The 16,490-nt window shown below is 49.2% G+C and overlaps 1 protein-coding gene across 5 annotated transcripts in view; it reads left to right on the top strand.

Moving 5' to 3' along the window:
* The window catches only part of LRP4 (LDL receptor related protein 4), a 100,021-nt gene that overhangs the window by 51,132 nt on the left and 32,399 nt on the right, over positions 1-16,490 (top strand). For all 5 annotated transcript variants that reach the window (XM_038406741.2, XM_043516083.1, XM_038406744.2 and 2 more), the window contains exons 3-5: positions 11,973-12,089; positions 14,429-14,542; positions 15,054-15,170. In XM_038406741.2, the coding sequence (XP_038262669.1) occupies positions 11,973-12,089; positions 14,429-14,542; positions 15,054-15,170 (348 nt within the window). The remainder of the gene's footprint in view (positions 1-11,972; positions 12,090-14,428; positions 14,543-15,053; positions 15,171-16,490) is intronic.

Raw genomic sequence — 16,490 nt, 5'->3', positions numbered from 1 at the left:
CCACAAGCTGCTGGTTCTACAAAGAGCTGGACGCGATACTTGGTGGCGAACCATCTCCATTGTGAAGGCCACTGTGGCTATTTTGGTGGCTTGCATGCCAGTTGAGAGTGGATCGAGCCAGGAGGAGGAGATCTCGGACAAGGAGGGGGAGGGGGACTCAGAGGACGACTCGGAGGTCAGAGATACATGCAGTCAGGAGCTCTTCCCTACTGCAGAGGAGGCTAGCCAGTCGCAGCGGTCGGAGCTTGGCGAAGCGCAAACGGGAGAGGAGGCCCCTGGTAAGTGGCTTTGATTTTGGGAATCGCTGAAGCGAGTTATTGGGGGCAAAGGGGTTGCAGAAAGCAGGCTTGTGTTTCTATGATGCACGTACCACCACATGCCTAGTCTGAGCATTGGAACAGGGTGTTGATTGACTCCCTCACTTCACAGGAATCTGCCTCCGAAATTTCCAGGAAACTCTCATGGAGATACTGAGCAATCTGCTGCTGCAGGTTCTTTAGCAGAGCTGCTTTGTTTCTTGCCCCATTAAAGGTAACTTTCCTGCGCCTCTCTGCTGTCACTGGCGGGGTGGGGACCATTGCTGCACACAGGCGAGCTGCATAAAGGCCAGGGTGGAAGCTGCAGTTATGGAGAAGATCCTTCCTTGATTCCGTGCTCACCCTCAGCAGCGAGATATCTACCATAATGAACGCAGCCTGTGGAAAATGTGGGGACAGTAATGATTATAAGGCTCCCCCTACACTGGTGGCTCTCCCCAAAAGCCATGTGCCCAATGTACAGTAGGGACTGGAAACACTGATTTACCCTGCCCCTGCGGCTACTCACCATTTTGGGGGTCTTGTGGCTTGTGTGTGCTTGCCTGGGGTCAGCCAGTTAGTGACAGGTATGTGAACAGTGACTGTGTTTATAAATCACTGAATCAGTGGTCTGTGTGTTGCAAACAATACTGCTTCTGTAAAATGTTGCATTTTGGCTTCACAGATATGACCTTGGGAGCCCAACCTCCCTCTTTATCACCGGCTGAACGGCTGCGCAGAATTAGAAAGCAACCATGAAGAACTAAAGAGGACTTTCTGCGTGATGTCATGATGCACTCCGCGGCCGAAAAACAAGAATTGAAGGAGTGGCAGGACAATGAGAAGAGGGACTAAAAGGAGAATGCGGCACACCAGAACAAAGCCACAGAACAGCTCTTAAGCATGATGGAGCGCCAAGTGGATATGCTCCAGGCGCTACTAGCACTGCAAACCACGCCTGCCCTCCCCTGCAGCCACTGTCGCAAAACTCTTTGCCATGCACCCCCCAGACACTGCCAACACACTGTCAACCTCCTGGCTCCAGTCTGTACACACTGCATTCCATTCCTGACCCGTCACAGTCCAGCCCTGCGGACTCCCAGTACCCGCTGCACTCAACACCTATCCCTCTGCAGTTTAGCCCTGCTGAAGAACAGTATCCTCTGCACTGTACTCCAAAGGAGAAGGTTGCATACGATACCTGAACATACACAAATCTTTAACTGTGCCAGGACCCCCCTCCTCCTGGGACCCTTCCTTCCCCCATCCCCCACAGTGCTAATGTGGTTTTTTTTGTTTGTGTGTCTCCTCCTCTTTGTTGTTTTTTAATATAAGAATTGTTTTGGTTTGAAAGCAATCTTTATTCCATTAATTGAAAGCAAACGGAGCCCTGCAAAGCAACAGGCAGTTTTCTTAAATCTTCACAGTGCATCGTCTGCACCAATCACAATAAACTCCTAGCATTACAAGCACTGCACTCCTGAGCATAGCAACAAATATTAGTGGATTTCAGCTTTAAATTGCTGCCTCAAGGCATCCCTGATCCTTATGGCCCCGCGCTGCACCCCTCTAATATCCCTGGTCTCTGGCTATTCAAATTCAGCCTCCAGGTGCTGAGCCTCAGCGATCCAGCCCTGAGTGAAGCTTTCACCCTTTCCTTCACAAATATTATGGAGTGCACAGCACGCGGCTATAAGCATAGGAATATCGTCATCGGCCAGGTCCAGCCTCCCATATAGGCAGTGCCAGCAGGCCTTTAAACAGCCAAAATCACACTCAACAGTTATTTTGCACTTGCTCAGCCTGTTGCTGAACTGCTCCTTGCTGCTGTCAAGGTTCCCCGTGTATGGCTTCATAAGCCACTGCGTTAAGTGGGAGGCAGGGTCTACCAGGATCCCAATGGGCATTTTGGTTTCCCCTACGGTGATCTTCTGGTCAGGGAAGAAAGTCCCTACTTGCAGCTAGATGGTCTGGTGCCAGAATTGGAATGTGCGTGCCATCTATCGCCCCTCCATAGTTGGGGAAGCCCATTTGTGCAAAGCCATCCACAATGTCACACACGTTGCCCAGAGTCAAAGTCTTTTGGAGCAGGATGCAATTAATGGCCCTGCACACTTCTGTTAACACGAGTGCAATGGTTGACTTTCCCACTCCAAACTGGTTATTGACTCATCGGTAGCAGCCTGGAGTAGCCAATTTCCACAGCGCAATCGCCATGCGCTTCTCCAACGACAGGGCAGCTCTCATTCTTGTGTCCTTGCACTGCAGGGCTGGGGCAAGCTCATCATACAGTCCCATGAACGTGACTTTCCTCATCCAAAAGTTCTGCAGCCCAAACTTGCATGACAATGTGATTCCGCCACTGAGCAAAGAGGAAGGGTAACAACTGGGGAACAGAGGAAGAGTGACTGACCCAGAAACCATGCAAACTTGCTTCATAGCTGGAAATGGAAAAAATGCCTTTACTCACTGGAGCATTCCTTCACCTTAAACTGGAAATATAGGAGAGACATTCTATCGCGTGCGCGCACTCTCTCTCTCTCTCTCTCTCTCTCTTTGGGTAGGTCTACACTGGCAGAATTGCATCGCTGATCAGAGAGCGCTGAAGGGAAACCACTGCCTGGCTTCCCTAAGGACTTGCTCAGTTTTATTGCATCAGAGTAACTGGTGTATCTGACTTGAACAGGGTCTTCCCATGGCCCTGAGGATTATCAGCAATGGCCTGGGCAAGGGCTACCCTCTGCCAGCATATGGGTTCTCCGCTTACCTCTCTATGGCAGGGATTGCTTCCCTCCCAAAGCTGAACCCCTGCTATTACAGGAGCCAATTAGTCCATGTCATATTTGCTTCCTGCTTTAGATTGCGTTTAGAAGCCAAAATGCTGTAGTAATCATAGTAATAAGCACCCTCGCAGCTGTCATGCCAGCTTCATAGAGTTTCTTTCGGGTGTCAGCTCTTTGGCTCAATGACAGCATCTGTTTTGGAGACACTTGCTGCTATGCGTGCCAGAGCAGCTCAGCTGCCTACACACCTTCTGCCAGCAGAGGCTGCCTGGGAGTGTTGCTAACCAAAGCAGAGTGTAGGCAGAAGACTGGTCTTCATGTCTGCATTCACTTGCAAGTGCAGCCTGGCCCTTTCCCAGTCACTGGGAATATTTCTGTCTTTTTGTACATTTGGGTTCTGCTTTATGAGGTCAGGGTGGGAGGAGAACTGAGTAAACTCAGCCTCAGCCTTGACAAACTGGCTGTTCCCCAAAAGATTCCCCTTCTTTTATCCCAGCTGTCCTTTTTTCTGTGGAGTCTTCCTACTCTGATGAACATACTCCACCTGTGCATGTATTGGCCCCCTTCTGCCTTTGAACTGTCAGCTCTTTGGGACCGGGACTTGCTTGCTTGGTCCAACATCTTGTTGTGTCACATTTTCTGGACTTAAGGAGAGTGGGGGACTGGTTATTCTTTTTGTCCTAGGTAATTGAAAATGGGATAAAAGTCTGAACCCAGTAGGAAGTGTAGACAGCTTCTCTTGAGCCAAGTGAGTGTGTAACTCATTTTGTTTGAGACATTTGAGCTCTGTGTCTCTTTTCACCTATGAGAACTGGGCTGTGTGTGAGATTACTAAACTAATCTGTCCCAGACCTAAACTATGAGGTGATGCTAAGGGTAAAAATTCTGACAGGAGCCTTTTGCTGTAGTTAGTCTGAATAAAAACAAACAAACAAATACTCCACAAACCACATAACCATTGCTCAAAAGTCAGGAATTTAAGAGTTCAGGTTAAACTTAAAAGAATCCCCTATCTTTGAAAGTCTGGAAATTCAAAGTAAAGTCCACAACCTACATTAACTCTACCCCTGAAGTGACACCAGCCCCATATCTGCCCTACTTTAGGTATTTTGACTTTGCAGTAGGCTTAATTCATACCTCCGAAATGATCAGACAAACTACAACACAGAAGATATGGTGCTCCCTGGCATTGGCCCTTGCCACTTCAGGATTGCAAAGTACTTGGTGCTGGTCGCAGATGGTCCCTTTCTATTTCTGTTTCACTTTTGCACAGCTTGTGTGGGAGTCCAGATTTTCTGACAATACATTTGAACATCAAATTCAATGATACCACTAGAGGGAGTATTTTCTATTTTGGTTTCTGGACAAATAGCAAAATGCAGTGACCCCTGCTGAGCATCCTGATTTCTGCTCAAGGCTGGATTAAGGGTCTCTGCCCTCTATCTTGGGCCTGCTGCACACTCTGCTGATTTCCTTTAGCTAGTAAGCATCAGCAACTAACCAAGGCACAGTGTCCCTGGGCTCTGTGCATGGAGCAGACCTGTGTGATGTGCTCTCAGCTGGCACCCCAAACTCTGGGGAGGCACTACTGGGAAAGAAGGGGTGGGGAAAGTCAACTCTAATGGCATTCTCCTCCTCAGCAAATGTGTGGAGCATGACTGCTTATCACAAACACCATCTTTAGACAGAGGGACAAATATAAGACCACTTGGAAACACCCACATTCTGGACACTGGCATCTTCTTGACTATGTCATCGTCAGAGCCCGTGATTGTACTGAAATCCATATTAAACAAGCCATGAAAGGTATGGATGACTGCTGGACAGATCATTGTTTGGTCAGAACAATCATGAACACGTGGCTTGCACCACAACACCATAAACAACTGAAAGGAATGTGGAAGAGATTTAACATCAGGGCACTTCAAAATCATGCTAGTTGTGAGACCGTTCAGCAACGCCTCATTCAGAGGCTCTCTTACCTACCTGACAACAGCAGTGATATCCAAACACATTTGGAGGAGTTCAAGACCATTATTCACAAAGCATGTGCTGAATCAATTGGATACTCCACTCGCTGCCATCAGGATTGGTTTGATGAGAACAGCAAGGAAATTCTAGCACTGACTCATCAGATGAGAAGCACATTTTTCACTTGGCAATATAAACCCTCTAACCAGCAAAAACAAGAGATTTATTAGCTTAAAACTGTAGTTCAAAGGAGGCTGGGTGACATCAAGAATCGGTGGTGGCAAGCAAAGCCCATGAAGATCCAGAACTTCACTGATCAACATGATACGAGCAAGTTTTTTTTTTTTTTTTTTTTTTTTTTCAAGCAACAAAAGCCATTTATGGGGCCACGCTCAAGTGACACAACCCCTCTGCAATCTCAGGACAGCTCCATCCTTAAGGACAAGATAGGTCTCAAGCAATGTTGGAAGGAGCACTTTGAGACTCTATTAAACCGTGGATCTAAAGTCTCAGCTGCCACCATCAAGTCCATTCCCCAGCAACCAGTAATAGAACCTCTTGCTGATCCCTATCTTCTGAAGAAGTTTGGCAAGCCATCACTCAGACTAGAAACAACAAGGCACCAGGCCCAAATGGCATCCTCATGGAGGTCTTCAAAACTGGTGGAATAGCACTCATGCACAAACTTCATCAACTTCTTGTTAGAATTTGGGTTAATGAGGAAATTCCATCTGACCTAAAGAATGCCAATATTGTGACCATTTTTCAGAAAGGGGACAAGGCAATGTGTGGGAATTACTGAGGCATTGCCCTCCTCTCCATTGCGGGGAAGATCTTTGCTCACATCCTTTTGAACCATCTCCTCCCTCTTGCCAAAGATATATCCTTCTGGAATCCCAATGTGGTTTCAGACCGTCTCAGGGCACCACTGACCTGATTTTTGTTGCACGACAGATCCAAGAGAAGTGTAGAGAACACCACCAGCCATTGTTTATGGCATTTATTGACTTAACTAAGGCCGTTGATTCCATCAATCATGAAGCATTATGGAAGGTGCTATCTAGGTTCGGTTGTCCATTTAAATTCATTCGCATTCTCTGGCTACTTCATGATGAGATGACTGCCACTGTCCTGTAATGGGTTGTACGGATCTGTTTACCATCTGTACTGGTGTTAAGCAGGGCTGTGTTATTGCCTCAACCCTTTTTTCCATCTACCTTGCTGTGATCTTGATTCTTATTTATGACAACCTTTCTTCTGGAGTTGGGATTGAGTATCAAATGGATGGCCAGCTCTTCAACCTGTGGCGTCTTTATTCTAAAACTAAAGTCAGCAGGACTGTTATTACCAACCTTCAGTATGCTGAAGACTGTGCTATCCTTTCGCACACCAAGGCTGACTTGCAATCCATCCTAGATCTTTTCTCAGGCCTTTCATAGCTTGGGACTTTCCCTCAACATTGGGAAGACTAAGGTGCTCCACCAGCCTGCCCCAGCGCAAGTTGCCTCCCTTCTCCCACAAATTGCTATCAGTGGTGAACTCCTGGAAAACATTGAGCATTTCCCTTACTTTGGTAGCCACCTCTCCCAGACAGACCATCTTGATGTGGAGACTGAACGTAGGATCCATTGTGCCAGTGCGTCCTTCGGAATTTTGCTGCGTTGTGACTTTATTGACAGAGAGCTGCAGATGGAAACTAAGATCCAGGTCTGCAATGCAGTAGTCATCCCCACTATTCTTTTTTGGTGCAAGACATGGGTGACATACTGAAGCCATCTTAAGTGTCTGGAGTGGTGCCACCAGTTCTGCCTTAGGAAGCTTCTCCATATCAGATGGGAAGATCATCGCACCAATGCCAGAGTTCTCTCTGCAGGTAACATCACCAGTGTTGATGCAAAGATTATGAACCATCAGTTTTGTTGGGCTGGCCATTATGTGCAGATGGCTGATACTCTTCAGAAGCAAGTCCTCTTTTCTCAACTTAGTCATGGTAAGAGGACTTGTGGGGGACAGAAATGCTACAAGGACATCCTGAAAGTATATCTTCAGAAGGGAGGCATTGACCCCATGAATTCGGACAAGCTGGCTGGCGTCGCATCATACATCAAGCCTCAGCCTGTTTTGAGAGAATTGCCTTGCTCGAGAGGCTGAGGAATGTCAGAGGAGGAAGGAAAGGGTACAGCATCCCAGCCAGCAGTTATGCTCTCTCCAAGCAACTACCTGTCAAATATGTGGAAAAACCTGTAGAGCATGGATTGGACTCCTCAGCCATCTTATGTCTCAGCAATGACTTTTTTCCCCCCAGCAGATATCCTCCTCGTATCGAGGGATAGCTGACGATGGCTATCAGCTGGAGAGCAGCATGTTGAGGCTCAAACCCAACCTGGAGATAGTGTTACGAAATATTAATGTAGATTCTGTGAAGAATATATAAAGCAACATCTTCTGTTCTTGGTGTCAAGCGAACAGCCCGTCTGGTAAGGACTGTGAGGCACTTGCTTTCCTGGGTGCCAGGTGATTTCTGATGCAGCACACAGCAGGGCTGGAGCATTCCAAGGACTGTGGGACTTGATTCAGCCTGTTCATCTTTGATTACTTTTCCCCCCAGGACCATAAAAGCCAGCGGGAAGTAGTGGATACAACAGGCCTATGGTAAACCTAGCTCTGCTGAAATCTTGGATGACTTCCAGCGTGATTGTGCGTAGGTATAAGTACAGGAAGTGGTCAGGATTTCAAAGGCCTTTTTGTGTTGGTCACTGGCAGTAGGCAGAATTAGCCTGTGGAACGCATTACCACAAGGTGCCAACTGAGGCGAAGAGTTCAGGAGGATTCAAAAAAGGATTAGGCATATATGGTTAATGAGAACATCCACAGTAACATTAGAAAGGATTACAAATACAGTACATAAAATTAATGCATAAAATTAGCTGACCAGAGGTAGAAGGGAGTGAGTTTAAGAATAAGTTTACCCTCTGGGGATGCTGTTGCATAATGGCACACATGGGGTTTCCTACATTTTCTCTGAAGCATCTGCTACTGGCCACTGTCAGGATAGGCCCACACTGGAGGGGGGGGGGAAAGGTGTTCTTAACTGGGGTAGGTAGCTAGCATTAGTGTTGGCTAATTCAGGTTAAATTAGCAGTGGAGATATGGCAACTCAGTTTTTAGGCTTGAACTCAAGCTGCTAACTCGAGTGAAAAGTTGAGTTGCTATGTTTTTTGCTGCTGTTGTACATTCAAGTTAGTTTATGTGGGTTAGCTAACTTTTTTTTTTTTTTCCCCTCCTCCCAGTCACTGGATTAGATGGACACTAGTGGTCTGGTCTGAGCTGGAAATTCCTTTGTTCTGTGAAACTTCAGCCTTCATTCATCAGCCTTGGGTTTCTTTATAGGAGGCTCTTGTGGAAGAGGTGACTCTGTCTGTGCCCTGGTGTTGTCTGGGCTGGCAGACACACTTGCTGTCTGCTGGAGTGGGAATGGGGCCCTTCTTTGCATGTAGCATGTAGTATTTGTGTGTCATTTTCTCTTTTTCCTAGCTCCTCAAGCTTATTTTTCATATTTAAGGAGAGTATGAAATTGGCTGAACTGCTCCCTGTAGGGGTGGAATTTCATTTTGCACAGTTACCTCATGAAAAGAAGCAGAAGTTCAATGGGATGTTGGTATCAGCTCTGAACCAGTGCTAAAGGCCTAAACCTCTGGGAGCCTGAAAAATTCTTCCCTGAAGAGTCAGTATGCAAATTCCCTTCCAGGCAGCTCCTGCGCAGCCCTTTGGTGATTAGTCATGCTGGGGCTGGGGAGAGCAGACAGTAATGCATGTGCTGTGGGGGGATGGTTTTATCCTTGAAACTGCTGCTGAGGCCAGGAAGGGTCTGGTCTGTGTGCAGTTTACAGAGGCTGCATTGAGGGGAGAGAGGCAGAGCTATGGGCTTGGCTTGTCTCTCAAGATCCAAGAACCTGCACTTCCTGGTTGGTTTTTTTTTGGGAGTAAAGTTTGGGGAGGAGGGTGTAGCCCCCTCTTCCGCCATGGGGCAGGAGGGGAATTCCAGTCTCCATGTTCAGTCAGCACTAGGATTCTCTAGGAGGAGGTTGTTGGAGGTGTGCACCCGCCTTGAAGGAGAGCATGGTCAAAGGAAACAAACCAGCAGCTAGAAAACCTGCTTCTCTTGTTGAGTCTCTGGTTGGTGAATGTAGAGATGTGTATGTGTGTGCCTTCCTCTCCATCCAGGCCTCAGACAGGTGGGAGGTTATGCTCACACAGGGAGTGGCAACCTGTGGCAGCAAGATTCAAAGCCTGGGTCAGTAAACTCAGAACTGTGCTACAGTGCTAAAAATAGCAGTGTAGGCACGAGGGCTTTGAAGCCTTGGAGGGTGGTGGACATCAGTGCCCGAGCTCCAGCCTGAACCACAATGTTTATACAGCGATTTTTAATGCCATAGCATGAGCCTGAATCTGTGAGCCCGAATCTGTTGACCAGGCTCTGAGACTTCCTGCTCTGGACTGTGGAGATGTATTTGAAAAGGCTAGGTGTGATCTGAACGCAGGTCTTTGTAGAATCCTAGGCAGTAAAAATGGAAAAGGCCTTTTGGATCCTCCAGTCTGGGGCCAGCGCAGGATTCTATAGGGATTTGTCCAGTGCTGTTTTTAAATGCTCTGTGTGGTTGGTCTTCTGCTCCTTCCCTGGGGAGAATATCCTACACCCTGAGATACCTCATTGTCAGGAAGTTTTCCTTCATATTTGGCCTGTTTGTTCCCTTTTAATTTCAACCCATTGCACCTACTTATATCCCTATGCATCTCTCTAAATAGGGGTGAATGAAATATCCATTGTGAAAGTTCTTTTCAACAGATGTCTTGTTTTGAGTCCCCTAAACTTCTGTAAAGTTTTATTGTACCTATAGCCTTTGTTTAGTTACAAAGTATCTCTAAGACCAGTCAGTGGGTATGGTGGGATTAGAGTTCAGGTCCTCTTGGCATCCAGCCCTGAGCCTAGTCTGCTATCCCATGTGGCTTTTCAGTTTCCTCCATGGAACGGCGTTGTCAGCTGGAGGGGCTACCATTGCAACAGATGGTGTTTAAGGGTGAAACCGTGTTGTAGTGATTTAGCTCATTTAAGAGAGTAAAAGTGGGATGGGAACTGGGAGTCTTGAGAGGTTGTCAAAAAAGCTCACTCAGCACTTAAATACCCTGGTGCTAGCTGCCTGTCTTAGCTAGAGAAGGGTGACAAACAGGCTGGGATGCAGAGAGGCTATGCACTGAGGAATTGGGTTGGCTGCAGAGGTGTCCTGTGTTGGGAGATGAACCCTGTCCCAGGATGCACCAAGCAGAGACAATACCCAGCAAAAGGACCTGAAGTTGCCCTTAGGAAGGGGAACCATGTGTCTATGAGGCAGAGCAGGCCCTAGGCCTCTTGCACCTTTGTGCTGTCAGCTTGGGAGCTGTCTGGGACAGGCGCTCGGTTCTTTGCCATTTTCCACCTAGAGTAGAGAGCCATGCGTGCTTCTGGGCTTAGGTCCCTAATATCTCTGCTGAGAAGGGAGACTATTGGGTCCTACAGAGAGGCCATTTAGGAGGGTTAGTGAAGCTGTGGGAGCTGGGGTGCAGGCGCTTGCTCTGTGGGTTCTGCAAAGCTACAGGAGGTGCTCTCCCATGCTGAGTTTAATCCTGTTACAATCCCAGGTGGGTCTGATTAAATAAAAGAGCCCCTGGGGTTCTTCCTCTGTCTAATCTGCACTGGTTACACAGGATGTTGGCAGCAATTCTGAGCTGTGGGGGACCGGAGGGTCGAGGGGACTGGAAAACGGAAAATGTGGCCATCCAGTATGTTCTCTCTTGCCCACAGGGGATCTGCCCCTTCCCCTGTCTATTTTGTTGCTGCTGTATTCACCCCGCACCCAGAGTAGTTGACAGGGGAAGGAGGAGTTATGAGCCTAGCAGAGCAGGACTGGCCTGGCTGGTGACAGCTGGGAGATGCTATCAGCAGGCTGGGCTGGGATGAAAGGGTTTCAGAGACCCAGCCTCTCCCTGCTCTGCTCCTCTTTGTATCATTAAGGTAACTCTGTTCTTTGGAGAACACACCTGTCAGGAGCAGAGCCCTGTGTAGCCTCCTTCCCACAGCAGCTGGCAGCACTTGAAAGCATGAACCTCTCAGGGCTCAGAGTGTTCCTCTCATTTGTGAGGGAAGGGCAGAGCTGGGTTTATGCTCTTCCCTCAAATTTCAGCCTTGGCTCACAGGGCCCCTTTGAAGCCACAGTCTAGCAGCCCCACTTTGTTGCCACTCTATTGAACTCCTAAAGGTGTCTCCCATCCTCCTACTCCTTCCTACAATGCCTGGATTCTGCCATATACTGTGCCTGGGACAGGGGGTAGCATCTTCATCTGCTGCCTTAAACTCCTTCTTATGAGCCCTAGAAACAACACCTCATTGGGAGAGCCCCCCCTCACACACAGGGTATGGGAGGCTGGGCATGTGCCTCAGAAACCCAGCTGTTCAACAGCATCACTTCAGAGACTCTGTGTAACAGAGAAGGGAGGACAGGACACACTGGGGGAGCATGCAGGGAGGGGAAGAATTTAGATATATTTTTATGTTGCTAACTCTCTTTTGAACATCCAGAAGGATGTGAAACTACAGGGAGGGGACTGGGATGGGGAGAATTGCCTTGTGTAGGCAATGGGGAAAGGAAGAAGCAGCTGAATGGGGTATTGTGGCTCGGCCCCTGTATTGGGAAGGTCGGTGCTTCTTTGGTGATGCAGCATTGCTCAGCCACAGGTTCCCAGGGCCTTTTTTCACTGCTAACCCCAAACTCATCTTCATTTTCGCTAGGGGGCTCGTCCCTTGCTAGCAGGGGGGAGGGAGAAAACGCTCGTTATAGGAACGCTGCTGCAGGCACATAGTGAGTTGTCTCCTTTCTCCTGTGTCCAGTGCTGCCTACTTGCTCGTCCTTGGATTTCCACTGTGATAATGGGAAGTGCATCCGTCGCTCATGGGTCTGTGATGGAGACAATGACTGTGAAGATGATTCTGATGAACAGGACTGCCGTAAGTTAACCCTTCAAGGGGAAGATGACATGCTGCTGAAAGGATGGGTGCCACATTGACTTGCTAGGCCTCTGGGAAGCTGGCACCCAAACGGTTAACCAGTGTTAACTTTGTTGACACAGGAACATGGGAGTTTTTCCACTCAGACCAGTGGCCCACATAATTCTATATGCTGCAGTACCTGATGCTTCAGAGGAGGGTGACCCTCCCCCAGTGCACCTGGCCAGACAATTGTGCAGCTCTTTATCCTGGGGGAGGGGATGCTTCCTGATCCCAGCTGGAGAACAGTTTACGCCCTGCAGCCTGCTAGTTAATGTCCCATGAAGTACTTCCCCAGGCTTCCCAGTGAGCCGTGTTTGTGTGCTCCTTGTTCATGGAAATGCCTAACCCCTGCTAAATCCCACTAAATTGTTCGTCTGGCTGGTTTCCTGTGGCCTCAGGTTCCACTGTCTGACTCCACTGCTGTGTGAGGCCATCCTCAGGGTCCTCTCCCTTCAAACTGCTTCACTGAGGAGTGTTGCAGGGATATTGGCCTGATCAGAGGCCCGGTTACTCTGAGACATGGCAACCTGGCACCACATGAGAGAGCCAAGCCACTTTTACTGTATCACAATAGTTCTGGCAGCACCTAAGGCTGTTGTCATGTCAGTAAAGTTGTCAGAATGTGAATGGAAACATACCTGATCTCTTGCAATTCCACCCTCTTCCTTCTGTGCTGGGGACAAGGGTTACTTGGGGATGTTTTTTTGTAAGTAAAGTGATTGAAATACCCTCCCTGCTCTATGGTTGCCTCATTGCACCCATCTCAGTGACTGTCAGCCTGTGCCAGAGAATCAGCTTTTCCTACTGCACGCATCAACGACTGCTCTCTGGAGCTGGACATTAGGGCTGGCGTCAGGCTGCTGTTAGATGCTGAGATGTGTGCCGTCAGGCTGGTGCTCGGAGCTCCTCAACACACACTTCTCCCCAGGTACACTGAGCAATGAGGGAGGAGTGTGCAGGGTGATCCATGTGAATGTGCTCCTGAGCCCACACCCAGAGCACCTGACTTGATGCTTTCCCTGATGACCCCCTTCCACCTCCCAGACAACTGCAGAACTTAACTCACCCCTACCTAGTGCCATTTTGCCAGCCCTCAGAATGCTCCCCATGGGACTGTAGCTATTTAATGTGGACTATCCTGATCTCTGTCTCTTATATAGACTGGGGGCGGGGGTGTGTGGAATTAGGGCTCTGTGGGTTCGAGAATTTATATGACAGTTTGGCTGTCCAGCTTTCCGGTATCTTTTCCATGCCTTTCTCAATCCATAGAACTCATTAATCAGAGCAAGCTCACATGGACATTCCTCTGGACAGAGATTGGGATCCCCATAGATTTGGGGTGCAAGTGTTTGGTCATTTATGGCAATATTCTCTGGTTCCATCCCATATCCCACCTTGAGAGATCAGAGCGGCAAGGCATGGGGTGGTGATTTTAATGGGAACTCTGAGACCAAATCTGGTGTCACTGAAAGGGACCCTTCCTCATAACTGTTTCATGGCAGCAAATCTAGGGGAAACAGGAGACCTGGCAAACCAATATCATGTGTGGTACCCAGTGGCAAGCTCCTGCTCCTGTATGGGGCTAACACACAAGAGGGACGTGTTGATGAGAAGCATCTTTATCCCCTGCAGAGCACAGTGCTGTGGAATAGGGCAGACTTCTGTGGACATGAAGCCAAGAGCTTGCTTGAGATTGTCTGCTGTGGGCTTTGGCGCGTACTGTTGCTAACTTGTTTAGGTCTGAGCTGTGCTGACCTTTTACCCTCTGCTGAAATGCTCAGTTGGATGTTGGAGGAGTATGGGCTGTGGATAGGCCCTTTCCAGGGGGTAGGGAAGGGAAAGGAGAGAGATTTGGAACTTTGGGAAGGAGGAGGACGACAAAGTTGACTACATGCGTGAGCTCCCAGGAAGTGTGGGCTGGGTCCGTGAGGTGAGCTGCCCAGTCTGCAGTACAGGAGATTCTTGTTCCAGTTGAAAGTTTCTGTTGGATCCAGTTCCTCTCAATGAAGGAAGGATCCCCCTGAAAAGGTGCTGATACTGCAGCCCCTTCCTCATTGTCCTGTAAGGAAATCTCTGGGAAGGGATCTGAAGAGATGACTTGGAATCCTGGGCTGGCTTTGGCTCCCTCTAACCTCCACCCCATGTTGTGCTGTGGTGATGGGGGACGAGTTTTCCCTTCATGGTGGCACCCTCTTGGAGGACATTGTTCCAAAGGTCCCATTTGTGCTGGGGTGAAGACTTGGCTCTGTAAGGTAAATCAGCTTGTCTTCAGCTCACTCTTGGCTGTGTCCTTGTAGCGCCACGGGAATGCGAGGAGGATGAGTTCTCGTGTCAGAATGGATATTGCATCCGCAGCCTGTGGCACTGTGACGGTGACAATGACTGTGGTGACAACAGCGATGAGCAGTGTGGTGAGTGGCATGACCATGTGAATGCCATGAATGGGCTGCCTGCACAGTTGGCCTAGGACAGTTGCTTACAAAAGGGCTTGCGTACGGTCCCATCCACTGGGTGCTAATCTCCTAAAGCATGGTAAGGCCACATAGTTGGATGGCCTGAGATGAGCAGCTGGGGACATGCTTACCAGGATTACTGCTTGGGATCTCGGGCTGTGGGGCTTCTCTTCTAGCCAGCAGCCCAGCCTAGTCTCATTTGTCCATGCTGGGACCTGTTGTTTCTTGACACAGAGCTCTGAATTTTTGAGGATTCCTTTCTAATCCAACACCCAATGCTAAACAGAATGAGCACTCTTGGTGTGTCCAGGCACCAAAGGGCATGGGTGTGTTTGGGTGCCCTGGGGGAGTCAGTGGGTGGCACAGGCATGTGTGGGTGCTCTGGGAGACCTGGGTACAGTGGGTGGCATGGATATGTTTGGGTATCCTGGGGGACATGTGCTCTGATTGCATTGTTTGTGGCCTGCAGACATGAGGAAATGTTCAGAGAAGGAATTCCGCTGCAGCGATGGCAGCTGCATAGCCGAGCACTGGTTCTGTGATGGCGATACAGACTGCAAGGATGGCTCCGATGAGGAGAGCTGCCGTGAGTATCCTCCTTCCCTCGTAGCCTTGGGAGCTAGCTGCTTGGCCCTGTAACCAACCTGGGGCCTAGTGTGCCTTCTGTAATTGATGTTGGAAATGAACTGGCCTGGTTGTGCTAGCAGTTTCGCTGTGATCCATCCCTGGTGGTGGGGGCCATCATCAGCCCCATGGTGTAGGCGAGTACTGTATGTCTGTCTCTCTCTGACTGGTAACCTGGGCTGGCTGCTTCTCCCTTCCGCTCCCAGGCTGGTGTGACCTTGAGCCTGAGCCAGGTATCCTGTGCATAGCAGATGGGCCATATAATGAAGTGGGGAAGGAGAGGAAGGATTCGTCTCCACCCCACCCCTTTGATTCCTGCAGAGAATTCTAAAGGAGCCCCTCGTGCCTGCACACCCTTTGGGGTCCCTCTGACCCACATCTCTTTACTGGGATAGTTTGTTGAAAATTTTGTCCAGTATTAGCTAAGCGGATAAAAGAGCTGGGAGCAGATCTCTGGAGTGTGGGGGAGCCAGCAGCAGCTGTCCCCATTCTACGGGGCTGTAGTAACAGGGACAGGATCCTGTTACTCCCCCCACCCCCTTGCTCTTGAGTCTCTGAGCAGCAGTTAGTGTCTGTGGAAGTTGCAGAGCTCCCCTCCCCCACTCTGCTCTCAAGGGCATTTTGCAGAATTTGTTCTAGATAGGAGGAAACTTCAAAAGGCTCTGGGAGGGGGATCAGGGCCGCCAGCTCCTGAAGGGTGGGAGGGGTATGTGGGGGGTGGTGGAGGGGGCGGGGGAGTTGTCTTTTATCTCTCCAGATAATGAGAGTTGGCAGGGAGCCAGGGCTGCAAAGATTTCTGAGCTGGGAAAGGGCTCTGGGAAGAATCCAGCCTCCCTCCTTCCTTCCAGCTCCCCCTGCCTGTCCCTTCCCTGCTAGCCATGGACAGGCCCTGGGGAAGGGAGAGGGAGACACTCCAACTTCCCACTGCATGGCAGGATGGGATAAAAATGGTGTCCCCTCCTCTCAGGCTTGGTTTGTGTTTCCCAAAGCTTGCCTAGTCCCTTTTTCTATTCTCTAACTGTTTTGCAGATAAGCATTATGTTTAGATAGCAGGGTAGATCTCCCAGCCTCTCTTCTTTTATCCCCCTACTCTGGGCTGCCAGCTGCCCACTTTTCCCTGAACCCCACTGTCTGCGGGTTCAGCTCTCTGGAAGAGCACCTGGAGCCAGTCAGCTGGGCTCCTCTTCAGCATCTGGATATCAGACACTAGAATGAAATAAAGCTCTTACCGGATATTTGTTGCCTTTGCCCCATGCTCCCAGCTGGAGAGGCAGTTGTGTGA

Source organism: Dermochelys coriacea, chromosome 6 (genome assembly GCF_009764565.3).
Source record: "Dermochelys coriacea isolate rDerCor1 chromosome 6, rDerCor1.pri.v4, whole genome shotgun sequence".
Lineage (NCBI taxonomy): Eukaryota > Metazoa > Chordata > Testudines > Dermochelyidae > Dermochelys > Dermochelys coriacea.
Note: the sequence above shows the minus strand (reverse complement) of the source record. Positions and strands in the feature narration are given on the sequence as shown.